This window comes from Podarcis vaucheri, assembly GCF_965113315.1.
Source record: "Podarcis vaucheri genome assembly, chromosome: 2".
NCBI lineage: Eukaryota > Metazoa > Chordata > Lepidosauria > Squamata > Lacertidae > Podarcis > Podarcis vaucheri.
In genome coordinates this window covers 117,373,968-117,388,253 of record NC_138760.1, presented here as the reverse complement: position 1 = coordinate 117,388,253, position 14,286 = coordinate 117,373,968, and the positions used below count along the sequence as shown (strand labels likewise).

Here is a 14,286-nt window from a genome sequence, read left to right as displayed (position 1 = left end):
AAGCCTTGCCAAGGCCCAGCCATGCAACCCTGCGGGCACAGCTTTTGTCAGTCGTGCTCCAACCGATCCTGGGTGGATGAACTAAAGGAGAAAGTCACCTGCCCTGGATGCAGAGAAATCTTTCTGAGAAAGAATCCAGGCTCTTACGAACCTCTTGGGAAAACGGAAGAGGCCACCCGGCTGACCACAGTGGATGAAACAAAACAGTCAGCTCAGAGTATCTGTGAGATACACAAGGAAATATTAAATCTTTTCTGTGTTGAGGATCAAGCCCCACTCTGTTCAGTCTGCAGAAAATCCTGGGATCATTCATCACACACTGTGATTCCCAGATGGGATTCTGGCATTATAGGATACTCAAACACAGCAACTTGCATCAAAGGAAATGGTAAAGAAATGTAGCATTTTGTGATGATAAGTGCATGGCTTGTGATATCCTGAAGCAAACGTTATGGGAATTATTAGATAAATGTCTGGAAGTAAAACCACAGGTTTATCCTCACGCCGTTTAATGGTTCCATGTCCTGTCAAGGGGAGGGAGATATACCAGGGCAGCTTTGCAGAACTGGTATCTTCTGAGGTGGCAGTGGGGATTCAACTCTGCATGCATAGCTCTTCAAAGGCTTGCAGCACAAAAACGGGAAAAATAAGTCGACAGTGAAAGAATAGCTCACAAAAATCTGGAAGGTAGCAACAATGTACAGGCTTCCGGAATTGATTAGAGCGAGTGAAGGCAGACAAGAAAGAGAACATTTTAAAGATAAACGGAAACCATGCATTGAATTTAGAACAGGCATAGGGAAACTCGGCCCTCCAGATGTTTTGAGACTGCTATTCCCATCATCCCTGACCACTGGGCCTGTTAGCTAGGGATCATGGGAGTTGTAGTCCCAAAACATCTGGAGGGCCGAGTTTGCCTATGCCTGATTTAGAACATAAATATGCATGAATGTGGTAGTTTTTCCTATGTAGTAAAATGCTAAGTATAGTATAATTATGTTGGTGCTCTCCCCCCCAAAAAATAAGAAAGAAAAATTGCACTAATCCAGGGATTCCCAAACTATGGCGCACAGACCACAGAGTTTAATTCACGGGGTTCTGTGGCATGTCTGTAAAGAACAGTGGGGTACAGTAGCTCCATCGTTCTTAGGACCTGGCAGACCACCCAGAAGGTGAGCAGGACACCTAGAATTAAGATGATGATGATGATGATAATAATAATAATAATAATAATAATAATAATAATAATAATAATTTATTTATACCCACCCATCTGGCTGGGCTTCCCCAGCCACTCTGGGTGGCTTCCAAAAAAATATTAAAATACTGTAATACATCAAACATGAAAAGCTTCCCTAAACAGGGCTGGCTTCAGATGTCTTCTAAAAGTCTGGTAGTTGTTGTTCTCTTTGACATCTGGTGGGAGGGCGTTCCACAGGGAGGGTGCCACTACACTATTAAGAAGCTTAATCTCGATGCAGTTAAATAGTGAGTCTAGTACCTAGCACTAGCACAGTGCATTGAAATTGCTGCAACAGGTTGATGTGAGCCACTAAGACCCTCAGCAATTTTCACGTGGCCGATGGGGGGAAACACTGGGAGCCATTGCACTAATCAACTTATTGGGGGTGGAGAGGGAGGAAAGGATACTGAATACATCCCCCTATGATTTCATGCCTTTTGAAAGTGAAGTATACTTGTGTATCCCTGAGTGTTGGATCCAGTGGTATAGCATGGGTTGCCGGTGCCCAGGGCCATGTAGAGAGGTGTGAGGAAGGGAAGCAGACAGAGTACGCATGCACATTCAACTGCCTAGCGGCATCGGCGTCACCCAGGAGACCGCTGCTGCAGAGATAAGAAAATAAGAGTAGTTCCAGTGTCTGGAGAGGTCACTTCCTGGTTCGCATGGAGAAGCTGTTTTCAACAGAGCCCAGTGATGGAAGCAAGCAGTACTGAGGCAGTACTGGGTGTTGAAATTTCGCACCCCTAATAATTTTGTGCCTGGGTCAACCGCCCCTGTGGCCTCCAATGCTACACCACTGGTTGGATCAGAATAGGAAATCTTGCATGTGACATCTGTTTGGGCATGGAGTCCGATAGCCAGCTTAGGTTCCATGCACAGAAAAAACCTCCTTTCTGGCATATGGTCCCTAGCTGGATCAGTGTGAGCATTTTTTTTGTTCCCCAACAGACAGGGTGAACAGATACAAAAGCAGTATTAGTTGCAAAGCACAGTCTCCAAGCTCTCTCAGTCACCACCAAAAGTTTAAACGTTGCCCCGTACCTGATCTCACTGCTTACCAGTGAAACCTGGATACATAAGAAAATACGTATCTAGATAAATGTTTCTGGATATGAATACCGTGGTACCTCGGGTTAAGAACTTAATTCGTTCCGGAGGTCTGTTCTTAACCTGAAACTGTTCTTAACCTGAAGCACCACTTTAGCTAATGGAGACTCCTGCTGCTGCCGTGCTGTGCTGTGAGGTGCACATTTTCTGTTCTCATCCTGAAGCAAAGTTCTTAACCCAAGGTAATATTTCTGGGTTAGCGGAGTCTGTAACCTGAAGCATATGTAACCCGAGGTACCACTGTACATATCTGGACAAAATGTTTCCAGTGGCTGTGGAAGATATGGTCAGAAATCATTGTTGGTTTCTAGCCGCCATCTTGCCTCTTACCAGTATTGGTTTGTGTTTACCCTTCAAAGGAGAGGTCCTTGGTGGGAATGAGAAGGACAGCGCAGATAAGCTCATGCTGATCGAGCCACAGGTTGACTTCAACTTGGAGGAAAACAAGGAAGAAGGTAAAAAGCCTTTGCTAAGAACATAAGAGCCACATATCTCAACAATGAGCAATCCTGATTTGCTTGCGGGATATTTACACATCTTCGTTCGTTCCACACTTTTCATTGCATTGTCCCATTGCTTTCCTAACAACAAAAACTCTGTGTTGTTGTTGTTTTGTATAATTCCCCCCCCCCAAAAAAGAGAGAAATCAGTGAAATAAGATTATTCTCTCTGGGCCTCTTAAGCAATATAATATTGTGATAGTTTTAACCATCAATCATGGCATTGAACAGCTTGATATTTTATTATTGACTCTGCTGCTATGGCAATTGGATATGGGGCTCACGAGATTGTTTTAGCGCTTATTATGATTGGATTTATGTAGCATGGCTGTCTTATACTCTGCCTGGTGGTGGGGTTCCCGGGGTTTTGGTATTATATTGATTTTATTGTATTTTTAAAGTCGTATTGATTTAGAATCTGTGTTTGTTGTTGCTTTCGTCATACATCACCTTGGGAGCATATACGGAGCAGAAATTCAGGCACGCAGCAAAAGCAAGCAAGCAAGCAAGCAAACAAACAAACCCAAACCCCTAAATAAATAAGCAGAGTGTGTTCCCTTTCTTCACAGACACTCCATCAAACTCCAGGGTCCAAAATTCCATAACATGGATCCTCCTGATACTGTTCATCATCCAGATTGTGGGCTTGGTGACAACCATCTTCGTTTTCACAAGTGAGTAGGAATCAGCCGGGTACCGTCAAAAGATTGGTAGTTGTTGCAGCAACAAGCTCATAAATGATTATATTCGCTTGCTTCACTATAAGCTAGTTGGCTTGCTTTGATGTTACCCTTATCTGCGGGACTGGGGTGCTGGGCTCCGAAAAGCCCAGAAAAGGGGAGCTATCTGTAAGATTTGGGTATTTGCCACCTATGACCTCACCTGGGCAGATGTTAGAGACCAGGCTGAGGAGTCCTGCTCTGATGAGGAATGGTGGGAGCCTTCCCCCTCTTCCTGTTCCTGACCAGGATCCTGAGGCTGCCCAGGAGCAGTGGAGCAGTATAGATTTGGAGCAGTGGTTTGCAGAGGGGCATAATTCGGAAGACAACAGCTGGGCAGAACTGAGTGGGGAAGAGCTAGGAGAAGAAGAACAGGGAGAGAGAGAATTAACAGACTCCCTTTTGCTGGAAAGTGTCCCAGCGCTCAGTCTAAGGTCAAGGAGAGCAGATAAGGTAGTTATGCAGAAGGCCAAATGGTTGCAAGATCAGGTTGCCAGATGAGGAAGTGATGGGGGTGGCTAAGAGGGAAGTGGGTGAAAACCTTAATTGGGGGCATCTTTCCTCCGAGAATGGAATCTTTGTTTTTCTCTATGAACATTAAACATCTCTTTAACTGGTAAGAGACTATTTTCGCTTTGTTCTGCTTATCCACGGCCAAAGGGAGGGAGGAAGCCATTTCCCCAAAGCCTGACAACAGGTGAAATGAAGGGAAGTCCTGGCCAGAGTGACGTGTGCTGCTTTGTGTACACAGAATGTATGAATGTTTGCTTGGTGCAGACATGCCATCTCCTTGCTGCGGTGCCCATCCTGCGTCTGTAAAGCAGGCTGATTTGCTGTAATTATGCACCTTTCTTTTCTTTTTTAAAAATTTATTTAATCATTTTTTCAATACAGACAGCAACCACAAAAACCACATACAACAAAAACCACAATAACACAATTTAACAATTCAGATTTGAGTACTGATATACTATAACTACACCCTTTTAACAATATTTCCCCACCTCTCCTCCCCCTACTTCCCACCACTTTCCGCCTTATTTCTTAAGTAATCCTTCCAGATTTCTTCATATTTATCCATTCTTAATTTGCGTCGATATGCAATTCATTCGTATGTAACTAGTCTGTCCATATTGTCGATCCATGTGCTCAATGGGATCTTTTTGCAGCTCTTCCCATTCATCAGAACAAGCTTTTTTGCTTCTAATATAGCACGGTACATCCATTTTTTTTGACCCCTTGTAATCTCCCACGTTTCTGGTATATAATTTAGAATTAAATTCAGATCTCCTAAATAACAATTTTTTTTATTACTCTTGCTATATATATCCTCACCTTGCACCAGTGTGAGGTAATTATGTGCCTTTCTTTAATAAAGCACTAGAGCTGATCACTCTGGTGTTGTGGACATCCTTCTTTGGTATCCCTGCACCCTACTGCTGCCAGGATCCCACCTTTCGGACTGCGGTTCAGGACAGTCATATAATGCATTTAAATAATGATCAGGTAGAATAGCAACAGGTGGGAGCGAGTACCGTGAGGGGTGGAGTTACATGACAACTGGCCAGTTGCATTGTGGGAGGTGGGGAATCTTTGTGTCTCCTGCCACGCCCCCTGAGTCCCTCGGGAAGCGGACGGGTTTCTGTAACAAACAAAACAATGCTGGTTCTCGTCGTCAGAGGCTAAAGCTGAGCTACCAGCCCCTTGTTGCCCATCTGGCTGGATTGTGAACCAAGGGAGCTGCTATCACGTCTTGCAACTGGAAGGGTCCTGGGACGCTGGCCAGCGCCACTGTTCGTCGCTCGGTGCCTCCCTGGCTGTGGTTGGGGACTTGGAGAAACTGGTAAGAGAAGGGGCCTGCTCAGATTGCATGCTTTATACTTTTTTGAAGGCTTCTTTTCAGAGCATGCGTCCTATTAATATGCAGCGGTAGCCAATGTGGTTCGCTCCAGGTGTTGTCTGATTACAACTCCCACTGGCTGGAACTGATGGGAGTTGAAGTCCAGGAATGTTTGGAAGGCATCACGACAGCAGTTCCTGCATTGCTGTATCCAAACTGGAAGGTGTGTCTTCAGTTTTAATGTTTCAACAAGTGGGATGTGATACATAAGTAGCAGTCAAGTGCAACATTCCTTGTTTTCCTAGAGTGGACATGCGAGGGAATGTTTGGTCCAGCCAGTCGGAACTTCCTGTTTCCTCCTGGGCTGAGACATACTTCCTTTGCATGTGACTAGAGGTGGGCATGACCTTACCTGTCCAGGGAACAAAAGGACAGGGCACGCGGCACCCCCTCTCTCTTCGACTCTTTTTTACTTCCTCCATCGTTGGAGCAGCTTTTTAGCCAAAGATACTCTGTTGACTTCCAGCCAACAGAAGACGCTGGGACTATCCCCATATGGGATAGTTCCAAATGTATTTTACTTTGTAACTAAGTCTGCCTTCAGGGATCCAACTATGAACTGATGATGATGTGAGTAAACTTCTTTTAGTACTTCACACAAGATTGTGACATGTTTATTCGTTTAGGAGGGATACAAAGGGGACTTACCAGGAACATACAATTCAATACTGAATTGTATGATATTGAGAGACTTAAACAAGCCTGCAACCAGCTACCTGCTGTGCATTAAAAGGGGAATGTGAAACTCTGCTAAGTATATTATATAAACAATATTAATAAGGATATTACTATTGATATAAGGATATTAATATAAGAATATTAATAAACCATATACAGTGGTGCCTCGCAAGACGAAAAGAATCCGTTCCACGAGTCTCTTCGTCTTGCAGTTTTTTCGTCTTGCGAAGCAAGCCCATTAGCGGCTTAGCGGATTAGCGCTATTAGCGGCTTAGCGGGCTTAGCGGATCAGCTGATAAGCGGTTTAGCGGCTTAGCGGATCAGCTGATAAGCGGCTTAGCGGATCAGCTGTTAAGCGGCTTAGCGGATCAGCTGATAAGCGGCTTAGCGGATCAGCTGATAAGCGGCTTAGCGGCTTAGGATCAGCTGATAAGCGGCTTAGCGGCTTGGGAAAAGGGGGGGAGGAAAAAAAACCCGCAGGAACTCGCAAGACATTTTCGTCTTGCGAAGCAAGCCCATAGGAAATTCGTTTTGCGAAGCACCTCCAAAATGGAAAACCCTTTTGTCTAGCGGGTTTTCCGTCTTGCGAGGCATTCGTCTTGTGGGGCACCACTGTATCCTCTCCTGCCTCCCTGAACACACAACATTGGCTGAAAACTTCTCTATGTCACCAAGCACAGTAATCTATGATTTTTATCTTTATGAGGGTTTTTTTTATTGTGTGTGTGTGTAGGCACACATGCACAGACACTCCTATACCACTTAGATAGTACGAAATCGTGGCATTTAAGTATTTTGACCAGTCCAACAAACAAACAAATATGTGAGCTTGGTGCTCAGTGCTCCTGAGATGAAACCTAGCTATTATCTCTCACCTCTGCTCTGGTTTTCATAAACACATAATATGCATAAATTTGGTAGCTGGCCCAGCATTTAGAAACAAACATGTTATTCTTAAGTCAGGTCCCTTGGCTATCCTAAATGTACAAAATCCAGCCCTGAAATATACTGAACCCCACGTTCTCTCTCTTTCGGAACCAGAAAGTCGCCATGCAAGACAAAGGCCCCTTTGACCACTGGGTTGGCCTGCTCAGAGAACCGGGAGGGAGCTGGAAATGGACCGATGGGACGGATTTCAACAACCTGTGAGTTCTTCATGCCTGAGCACCCACAACTGGGCAACTGCTGACATTCCTGCATTTCATTCCTTTACCTTTACCTTTTCACCTTATATGGTTTTATCGACACATATATACAGCCTGAGCACATGCTGGAGGGGTTCACAGCATTAACACTCTTAGCCAGGGGTGGGCAACCTAAGGCCCAGGGGCCAGATGCGGCCCAAATACCTTCTCAATCCAGCCCAAGGACAGTCCAGGAATCAGTGTGTTTTTACATGAGCAGAATGTGTCCTTTTATTTAAAATACATCTCTGGGTTATTTGTGGGGCATAGAAATTTGTTCATTCCCCCCCCAAAAATATAGTCCGGCCCACCACATGGTCTGAGGGACGGTGGACCGGCCAACGGCTGATAAAGGTTGCTGGCCCCTGCTCTTAGCAGAGATCTTACTTCTCCATCAGGTCTCCAGAGAAGCCGCAAGCAACGGCTTTGAGTACAGCACAAAGCAAGCAAGGCAGGGATGTTTTGCCCAACATGGGTCTCAAACACACGACCCTGAGATTCAGAGTCTCACGCTCTACCAACTGAGCTATATATAAGTAAACTAATAGTGCATGTTGCTTTGGGCCTATCGGTTGGGAAAGCACGTCTGAAATTTTGCAGGCAAACAGCTGTATTGTTTATGTGTCTGTTTCCTCTCCCTTTGCAGTTTTGAAGTGGAAGGAGATGGAGACTGCGCTTTCCTAAGCCAGGGGGTCCTGAACAGTGGAGACTGCTCAGCTGAGAAGAAGTGGCTGTGCAGCTGGAAAGCACAAACAAGAGGCAAATTCCACAGCTCGGCTGGGGGACGTGAAACTTTAAGAGCTAACCCCGTGCCAAAGGACCTTTCCACGCTTTTACCGTGTTCCTAGCTGCCACTCCCTCTGCGTGTGTGTGCAGTGATAAATCAGTCCCCAACCCAAGTGACCAAGCTCGCATCCTAGAGGGTAGCTTCCCTTTCGGGATTTGAGCACTCGATCAATGCTTTCTCGTGGCGTTGCTGCTACGAGAGTCAGTAGGCTGAAAAACCAGGTGATGCAAGAAAACATCCTAACGCGTTCTGTTTTTAGAAATCTTCTTGTTTCATTCTTGCAGTTGCAATCTCAAGCATAACTTTCTTGAGAGTCGGTCCCATTGAACACAGTGGGGTTTACTTCTGGGTAACTAGGCAGAGGATTGTGTCTCTGTTTTAGTTCAGGCATTCTCTAATCAGTTTTAAGAATGGCCTGTGATGAAGATGACCGCCTCAGCTTTCCTTTTAGATGAAAACATGGGCAGGTTTGTGGTCCCCAGAACAGGTGAAATTCTTCAGCAGAGTGCAACCCAAATCTCAGCCACTGAAAGGCTTAAACAGTGAAACAAGCGTCGAGCTCCACCAGTTCTAAAACCATGCGATTCTGAGATCTGTCCGGATGTATTTCGGACCTGACACTCAGTTGCTGAATGCCCAGGTTAGAATTAACAGTTTTACAGTTCTGTCATGAGACAGAACGTTGCGTAGTCAAAGTTTTCCAAGCAGGGAATGTTTCTGCCCTCGCTCGTACGGAAACGCTGGTTAGGAAACTACTATTTAGCTCTGCAAGTAAGATATTTATATCACTGTTGGAAGGGAAATCAGTGTGACCTATATAGTAAGAGCATAGAAGAAGACACAATCTGCTGTTTGTTGGTGCGGGACAACCAGTGACATATTTCTGCGACAGCTTTATTGCTTCGTAACCTTTGCTCTGAAAGAGGGAGCGTTTCCGAGAAGCAATCCCTGCATGGGTCATGCTGGCGGCCCATGTTCGCTATCATATTTACGCATGTGGCGCATAGCTGGAATACTGCACGTAGATCCAGTATCCATTACGGAGGCTAGCATGACAACACAGCCCTCTGCGAAGCTGTTTGCAGACTCAGCCGGGGGGGGCGGAGCTAATAAACGCAGCACTACCAAATGTCAGCACCAATCTTTCTCCCTCTGTGCATGCACGTACGTGTGTGTGTGTGTGTGTGCGCGCATTTGTGGTCTGTGTGTTGACAAGGAAATTATGCTGTTCTTCGGGGCCTCGGTTCTTGAAATTCCTCCTTTTATATCACTGTGAAAGGAGGCCTCCGGGCTCCCTTATGTCGTTGCAGGGCCGGCCCTACCATTTGCCAATGTGAGTCAGTCAATTCAGGAGGCAGGTGCTGGAGGCCAGGGAAGCCGAGCAAGATGTTGGTGTATATGATGCTCAACCTGCTATGCACCCACCCCCAAGAAGCTTGTTTGCTGCCCTCAGGTTGGGGCAGGACACTGTCGTATCCCCAACCTGATCAATTTCTTTACATGGAATGGGAGGAAGATGCAATCTTGTCCTTTGCCTCAGGCGGCAAAACATGTTGAGCTGACTGTGTTTGGATGCTCCAGTTCAGTTCTGGACCATGCAGGGTGTGTGTGTGTGTGCCACCTATGTGTTGTTTTCGTAGATGGGTCACTTCCTAGTGAATGTGGCTGTTAACGGTGGCTGAGAGCTAGCGCCACCTCCTGGACTGGATGTATGCAAGCAGGCAGGCAGGCGGAAGCTGGATGAGAGCAGAGCCAGGTTGGTTGGGCAGTGCCCCAGTCCCCGTAATGGACCAGCTTCCACTGGCGACATGTTTGCTCATCTTGTACATGTTACCGTCAAGGGAGCACAGGGCACTTGGAGAGGGTGTGTGAGAAGTTTTAGGGAAGTGCTCCTGAGGCCGAAGGAGGCTTTCTCTTACCAGCCGGCAACTGGGTACGCTAAATGCCCTCTAGTAGAGGATCCTCGTAGATCCACACTACGTTTGTGAAGGAAAAGGTCTCCCCTCCCACTGCTCCATCAGTCCCTACTGATTTGGGAAGAAGGAGACCCACTGTCAGGAGGGAGCCGTCAGTAAATCACACTGTTCAAGTTGGAGTTAACTCTTTATTAGCAATAAAGAGTTATGACCTGCACAGACTTGGGGGAGTGTCAGGCCTAATGAACGCAGCAGCTCAGCCCTGCTAGGTCTTGCCCCATGGATCAGTTGCCAAGACTGAAAGTCCCCATCTCCCCACAGCTGTCTTAAGTTCCCTCCTCTCCAGGGTTTTCTCCCCCAAGTAATCAGAGACTGTGCCTGTGTGAAGCCAACCCCTCCTCCATCCTTTTCATGCCTCTCCTGGTTCTGTGAGGCCAGCGGGGAGGGGAGCTGGTCGCAGCAGGAGAGGGAGACACTTGTGGCTCTTCGCCAGCCGGACTCTTCTCTGCCTCTTGGCCTCCGTCCTACTTCAGCTTCTGCCTCTGATTCTGAACTTCTCTCTGCCATAGACTCTCCCAGCTCACTAAGCCCTGTTACCTCTTCAGCTTCTGACACCTGCCCTCTGACCAGTAATCTTCGTCCCACTCCCTGTACTTTGAGCCTTCCTTCCTTGCTGGTTCCCCAGCTGGTTCTTCCCACCGTTCCTCTGTACCAAACCAGTCCATGACACCCACAAAGAGACTGCTTTGTTCTAATAAAGTCTGAATGTGCATGGGCTGAGGAGGTGGCGAGGTTGCCTTGCGTCTTTTCTACTGCTGGATTAGTGCCCCAGTCCACACACATGATTCTGCGCTAGGTAAAGGTAAAGGGACCCCTGACCATTAGGTCCAGTCGTGACCGGCTCTGGGGTTCAGGTACTCATCTCGCTTTACTGGCCGAGGGAGCCGGCGTACAGTTTACGGGTCATGTGGCCAGCATGACTAAGTCACTTCTGGCGAACCAGAGCAGCGCACAGAAACGCCGTTTACCTTCCTGCCAGAGTGGTACTTATTTATCTACTTGCACTTTGACATGCTTTCGAACTGCTAGGTTGGCAGGAGCAGGGACTGAGCAACGGGAGCTCACCCCCTCGCGGGGATTCGAAGCGCCAACCTTCCAATTGGCAAGCCCAAGCAGGACAGTGGTTTAACCCAAAGTGCAAACGCAAACCCTCATGCAAGAGAGATGGTGAGTTCAGAGCTTGAGGGACATACAGGGAAGTAAGAATCTCTCCAGACTTGAGGTGTGTGTTTGTTGGTGAGTGTGTTTGTGGTTGGCAACATATCATAGATGCAATAATAGTGCTTTTTTTGGGGGGAGGGGGGTGTTTCCACTCCACACTGGATTCTCCACAAACCATGCCACTTTATTTGTTGTCCTGCAACGCTCCACCAATGTTGCTGCATTATATGGCGCTGTGGTCTAAACCACTTAGGCTCTTGGTCTTGCCGATCGGAAGGTTGGCAGTTTGAATCCCCGTGACGGGGTGAGCTCCCGTTGCTCTGTCCCAGCTTCTGCCAACCTAGTAGTTTGAAAGCACACCAGTGCAAGTAGATAAATAGGTACCACTCCGGCGGGAAGGTAAATGGTGTTTCTGTGCGCTCTGGTTTCCGTCACGGTCTTCCATGCGTCAGAAGCAGTTTAGTCATGCTGGCCGCACGCCCTGGAAAGCTGTCTGTGGACGAACGCCGGCTCCCTCAACCTAAAAGCAAGATGAGTGCCGCAACCCCATAGTCACCTTTGACTGGACTTAACCGCCCAGGATTACCATGGGGGTACTCTTGCACTGTGATGGAACAAAAGCAGAACCAAAAACAAACCCTGGAACATTTGTTGTAGAAACATTACAGGATTTCAGCAGGAAGCTATGGGACACACACTGTCCCAACCACCCTGCCTGGAAGCTTTTGCAGGCACACACTTTCTTGAAAGTGAGATCATGCACATCTGCCCCAGTGCCATCATGAATGCCTCAATCATTTGAGAGCCGCATCTAATTGTATTAAGCCCAAAGGGTACTGTGCAATAACCAGGTTTGGTCAGCAGGTGGCAGCACCTACTCACACTGCAGCTCACTGGGTTGTTTCAGCTTGGGCTAATTTACTTTTAAGAAAACCAGTACTAGAAGCAGCAATAGCAAGGTTTAAAAAAGACTGAACAGAAAGCAGGCCTGCCACACTTTTTTGTGTCATTTGTTCCCAATGCAAATATAAATAAGACATGTACACACACCTGCACAAACACACAGCATGAAGATGCAATGAAGAGGAAGCTTTGCCTGTTGAATTTCTGCCTGCCGTGTCGCCATTAAAGTCACAGGAGCCCAGCTAAGGAGAAAAGGAAACCAATTCTAATGCAGATAATGTTTCTGTGGATCATTCGATGCAAAAAAGGGTCATGCTCAAGAACATACAGTGCTTTTTTCCCCTGGGGGTACGCATACCCCTAAACATTTTGTGAATCTAAGTTTGGCCTCATTGAGGGGGCAGTATTTCAATATGAGTAGGAAAATGACTGTACCCCTAAACGTTTTTTAAAGGAAAAAAAGCACTGAGTACGTATAATACCTGGGTGGGAAATGAATTTTCAGTCATTTTCAGCTAGGGAAAAATGGTTCCCCTGTCTTTGCATGACAAAACCTATACCTGCCAAAATCCCTCCTCCTAAAAAAACAAAAACAAAAAAAAACCTGTTACAATGACTCCATCCAGCTTCACAGCCTGTGGGAAACTGCCTAAAGAGTGCTATACAGTGGTGCCTCGCAAGACGAAATTAATTCGTTCCGCAAGTTTTTTCTTCTTGCGAGTTTTTCGTCTTGCGAAGCACAGTTTCCCATAGGAATGCATTGAAAATCAATCAATGTGTTCCTATGGAGACCGTCCGGGGACAAAGGGGAAGCGCCGCGCGCCTTCCCCTCTGTCCCCTCTTTTGAAGCAAGGGGCGGAGGGGAGAAGATCGCTTCTCCCCGTTGCCGCCCCTTGGTTCAAAAGGGGTGCGGGGACAGACGGGAATGGCCGCGCGCCTTCCCCTCTGTCCCCGGAGACTGCGGGGCAAGCTTCGTTTTGCGAAGCAAGCCCATAGGGAAATTCGTCTTGCGAAGCAACTCGAAAACGAAAAAACCTTTCGTCTTGCGAGTTTTTCGTCTCGTGAGGCGTTCATCTTGCGGGGCACCACTGTACCTAGAAAACCACCCTGGTAAGAAAATATTAGAGTATAACACACAGTCTGTGCTGCTGGAGTAGAATTAAAAGCTGCCATTGGCCGTGGTTTTCTGTGCACGAATGGAGCGGCACCTCTCCATTTCTGCACCACTGTGGTGATAGTCCTCTTCACTGGGCATATCAGTTAGAAACCAGTTCCATTAAGATCAGAAGGAGTAATAAGGACAGAAGCGGAGGCCTTCTGTTAAAAACTGTCCACATTCCTAGAGAGAATCCTATTATTCCGAGAGATGCATACAGATTTATTCCACCAGGGGGAGATCTCTTGCAAACACAGTACAGTGGTCCCTTGGTTCTCAGACTTAATCCATTCCAGAAGTCCGTTCCAAAACTAAAGCATTCCAAAACCTAGGTGCGCTTTCCCATAGAAAGTAATACAAAATGGATTAATCCGTTCCAGACTTTTAAAAACAACCCTTAAAACAGCAATTTAACATGAATTTTATATCTAAATCCATAAAATGAAAGCAATAATGTACTGCTGTCACACAATCAATCAGTCGGTAGCTGAACTGGGTTCCACACGGTCACAAAAGCAAAACAAAAAGAGCCACAAAAACAAAAATGCAAAATAAATAGCAAAAACACAGAGACCTTAGCGTAACACTCAAATCGGAAGCGTAACACTCCAAACGGAGCATGTTCGGCTTCCGAAAATAGTTCGCAAACTGGAACACTTACTTCCGGGTTTGCAGTGTTTGGGTTCCAAGCTAAACAAGGTGTTTGAGAACCAAGATACCACTGTACTGAACTCAATAACATTATGCAAAGCCAGAGGAAAAAGTTTCACATGAAGAGCCAACATAATTGTAAAGAGAGTGTGTGTGTGGTTTCTCCTACCAACCCCTCCTTTTTCTAACATCTTGCCTGATGAAGAATTCTGCGGAACCTGAAAGCTTGTGCAGTATTTTGCAACAATTTGCCTGCGCCTTATAAAAGTATTGTTCAACTGTGCATTGGTGGGTGGGTATTGGCGTGGAGGGGGAATGCTG

At 46.5% G+C, this 14,286-nt stretch overlaps 1 protein-coding gene across 1 annotated transcript; it reads left to right on the top strand.

Annotated features, from left to right (window-relative positions):
* The first annotated feature begins 339 nt into the window (after positions 1-339).
* On the top strand, positions 340-9,252 carry LOC309525245 (C-type lectin domain family 2 member B-like). Its single transcript, XM_082210775.1, has 6 exons — positions 340-388; positions 2,710-2,805; positions 3,420-3,524; positions 5,249-5,412; positions 7,189-7,292; positions 7,978-9,252. The coding sequence occupies exons 2-6, from the start codon at positions 2,754-2,756 to the stop codon at positions 8,177-8,179; spliced, it is 627 nt and encodes a 208-aa protein (XP_082066901.1). The 5' UTR covers positions 340-388; positions 2,710-2,753; the 3' UTR covers positions 8,180-9,252.
* The last annotated feature ends 5,034 nt before the right edge of the window (positions 9,253-14,286 follow it).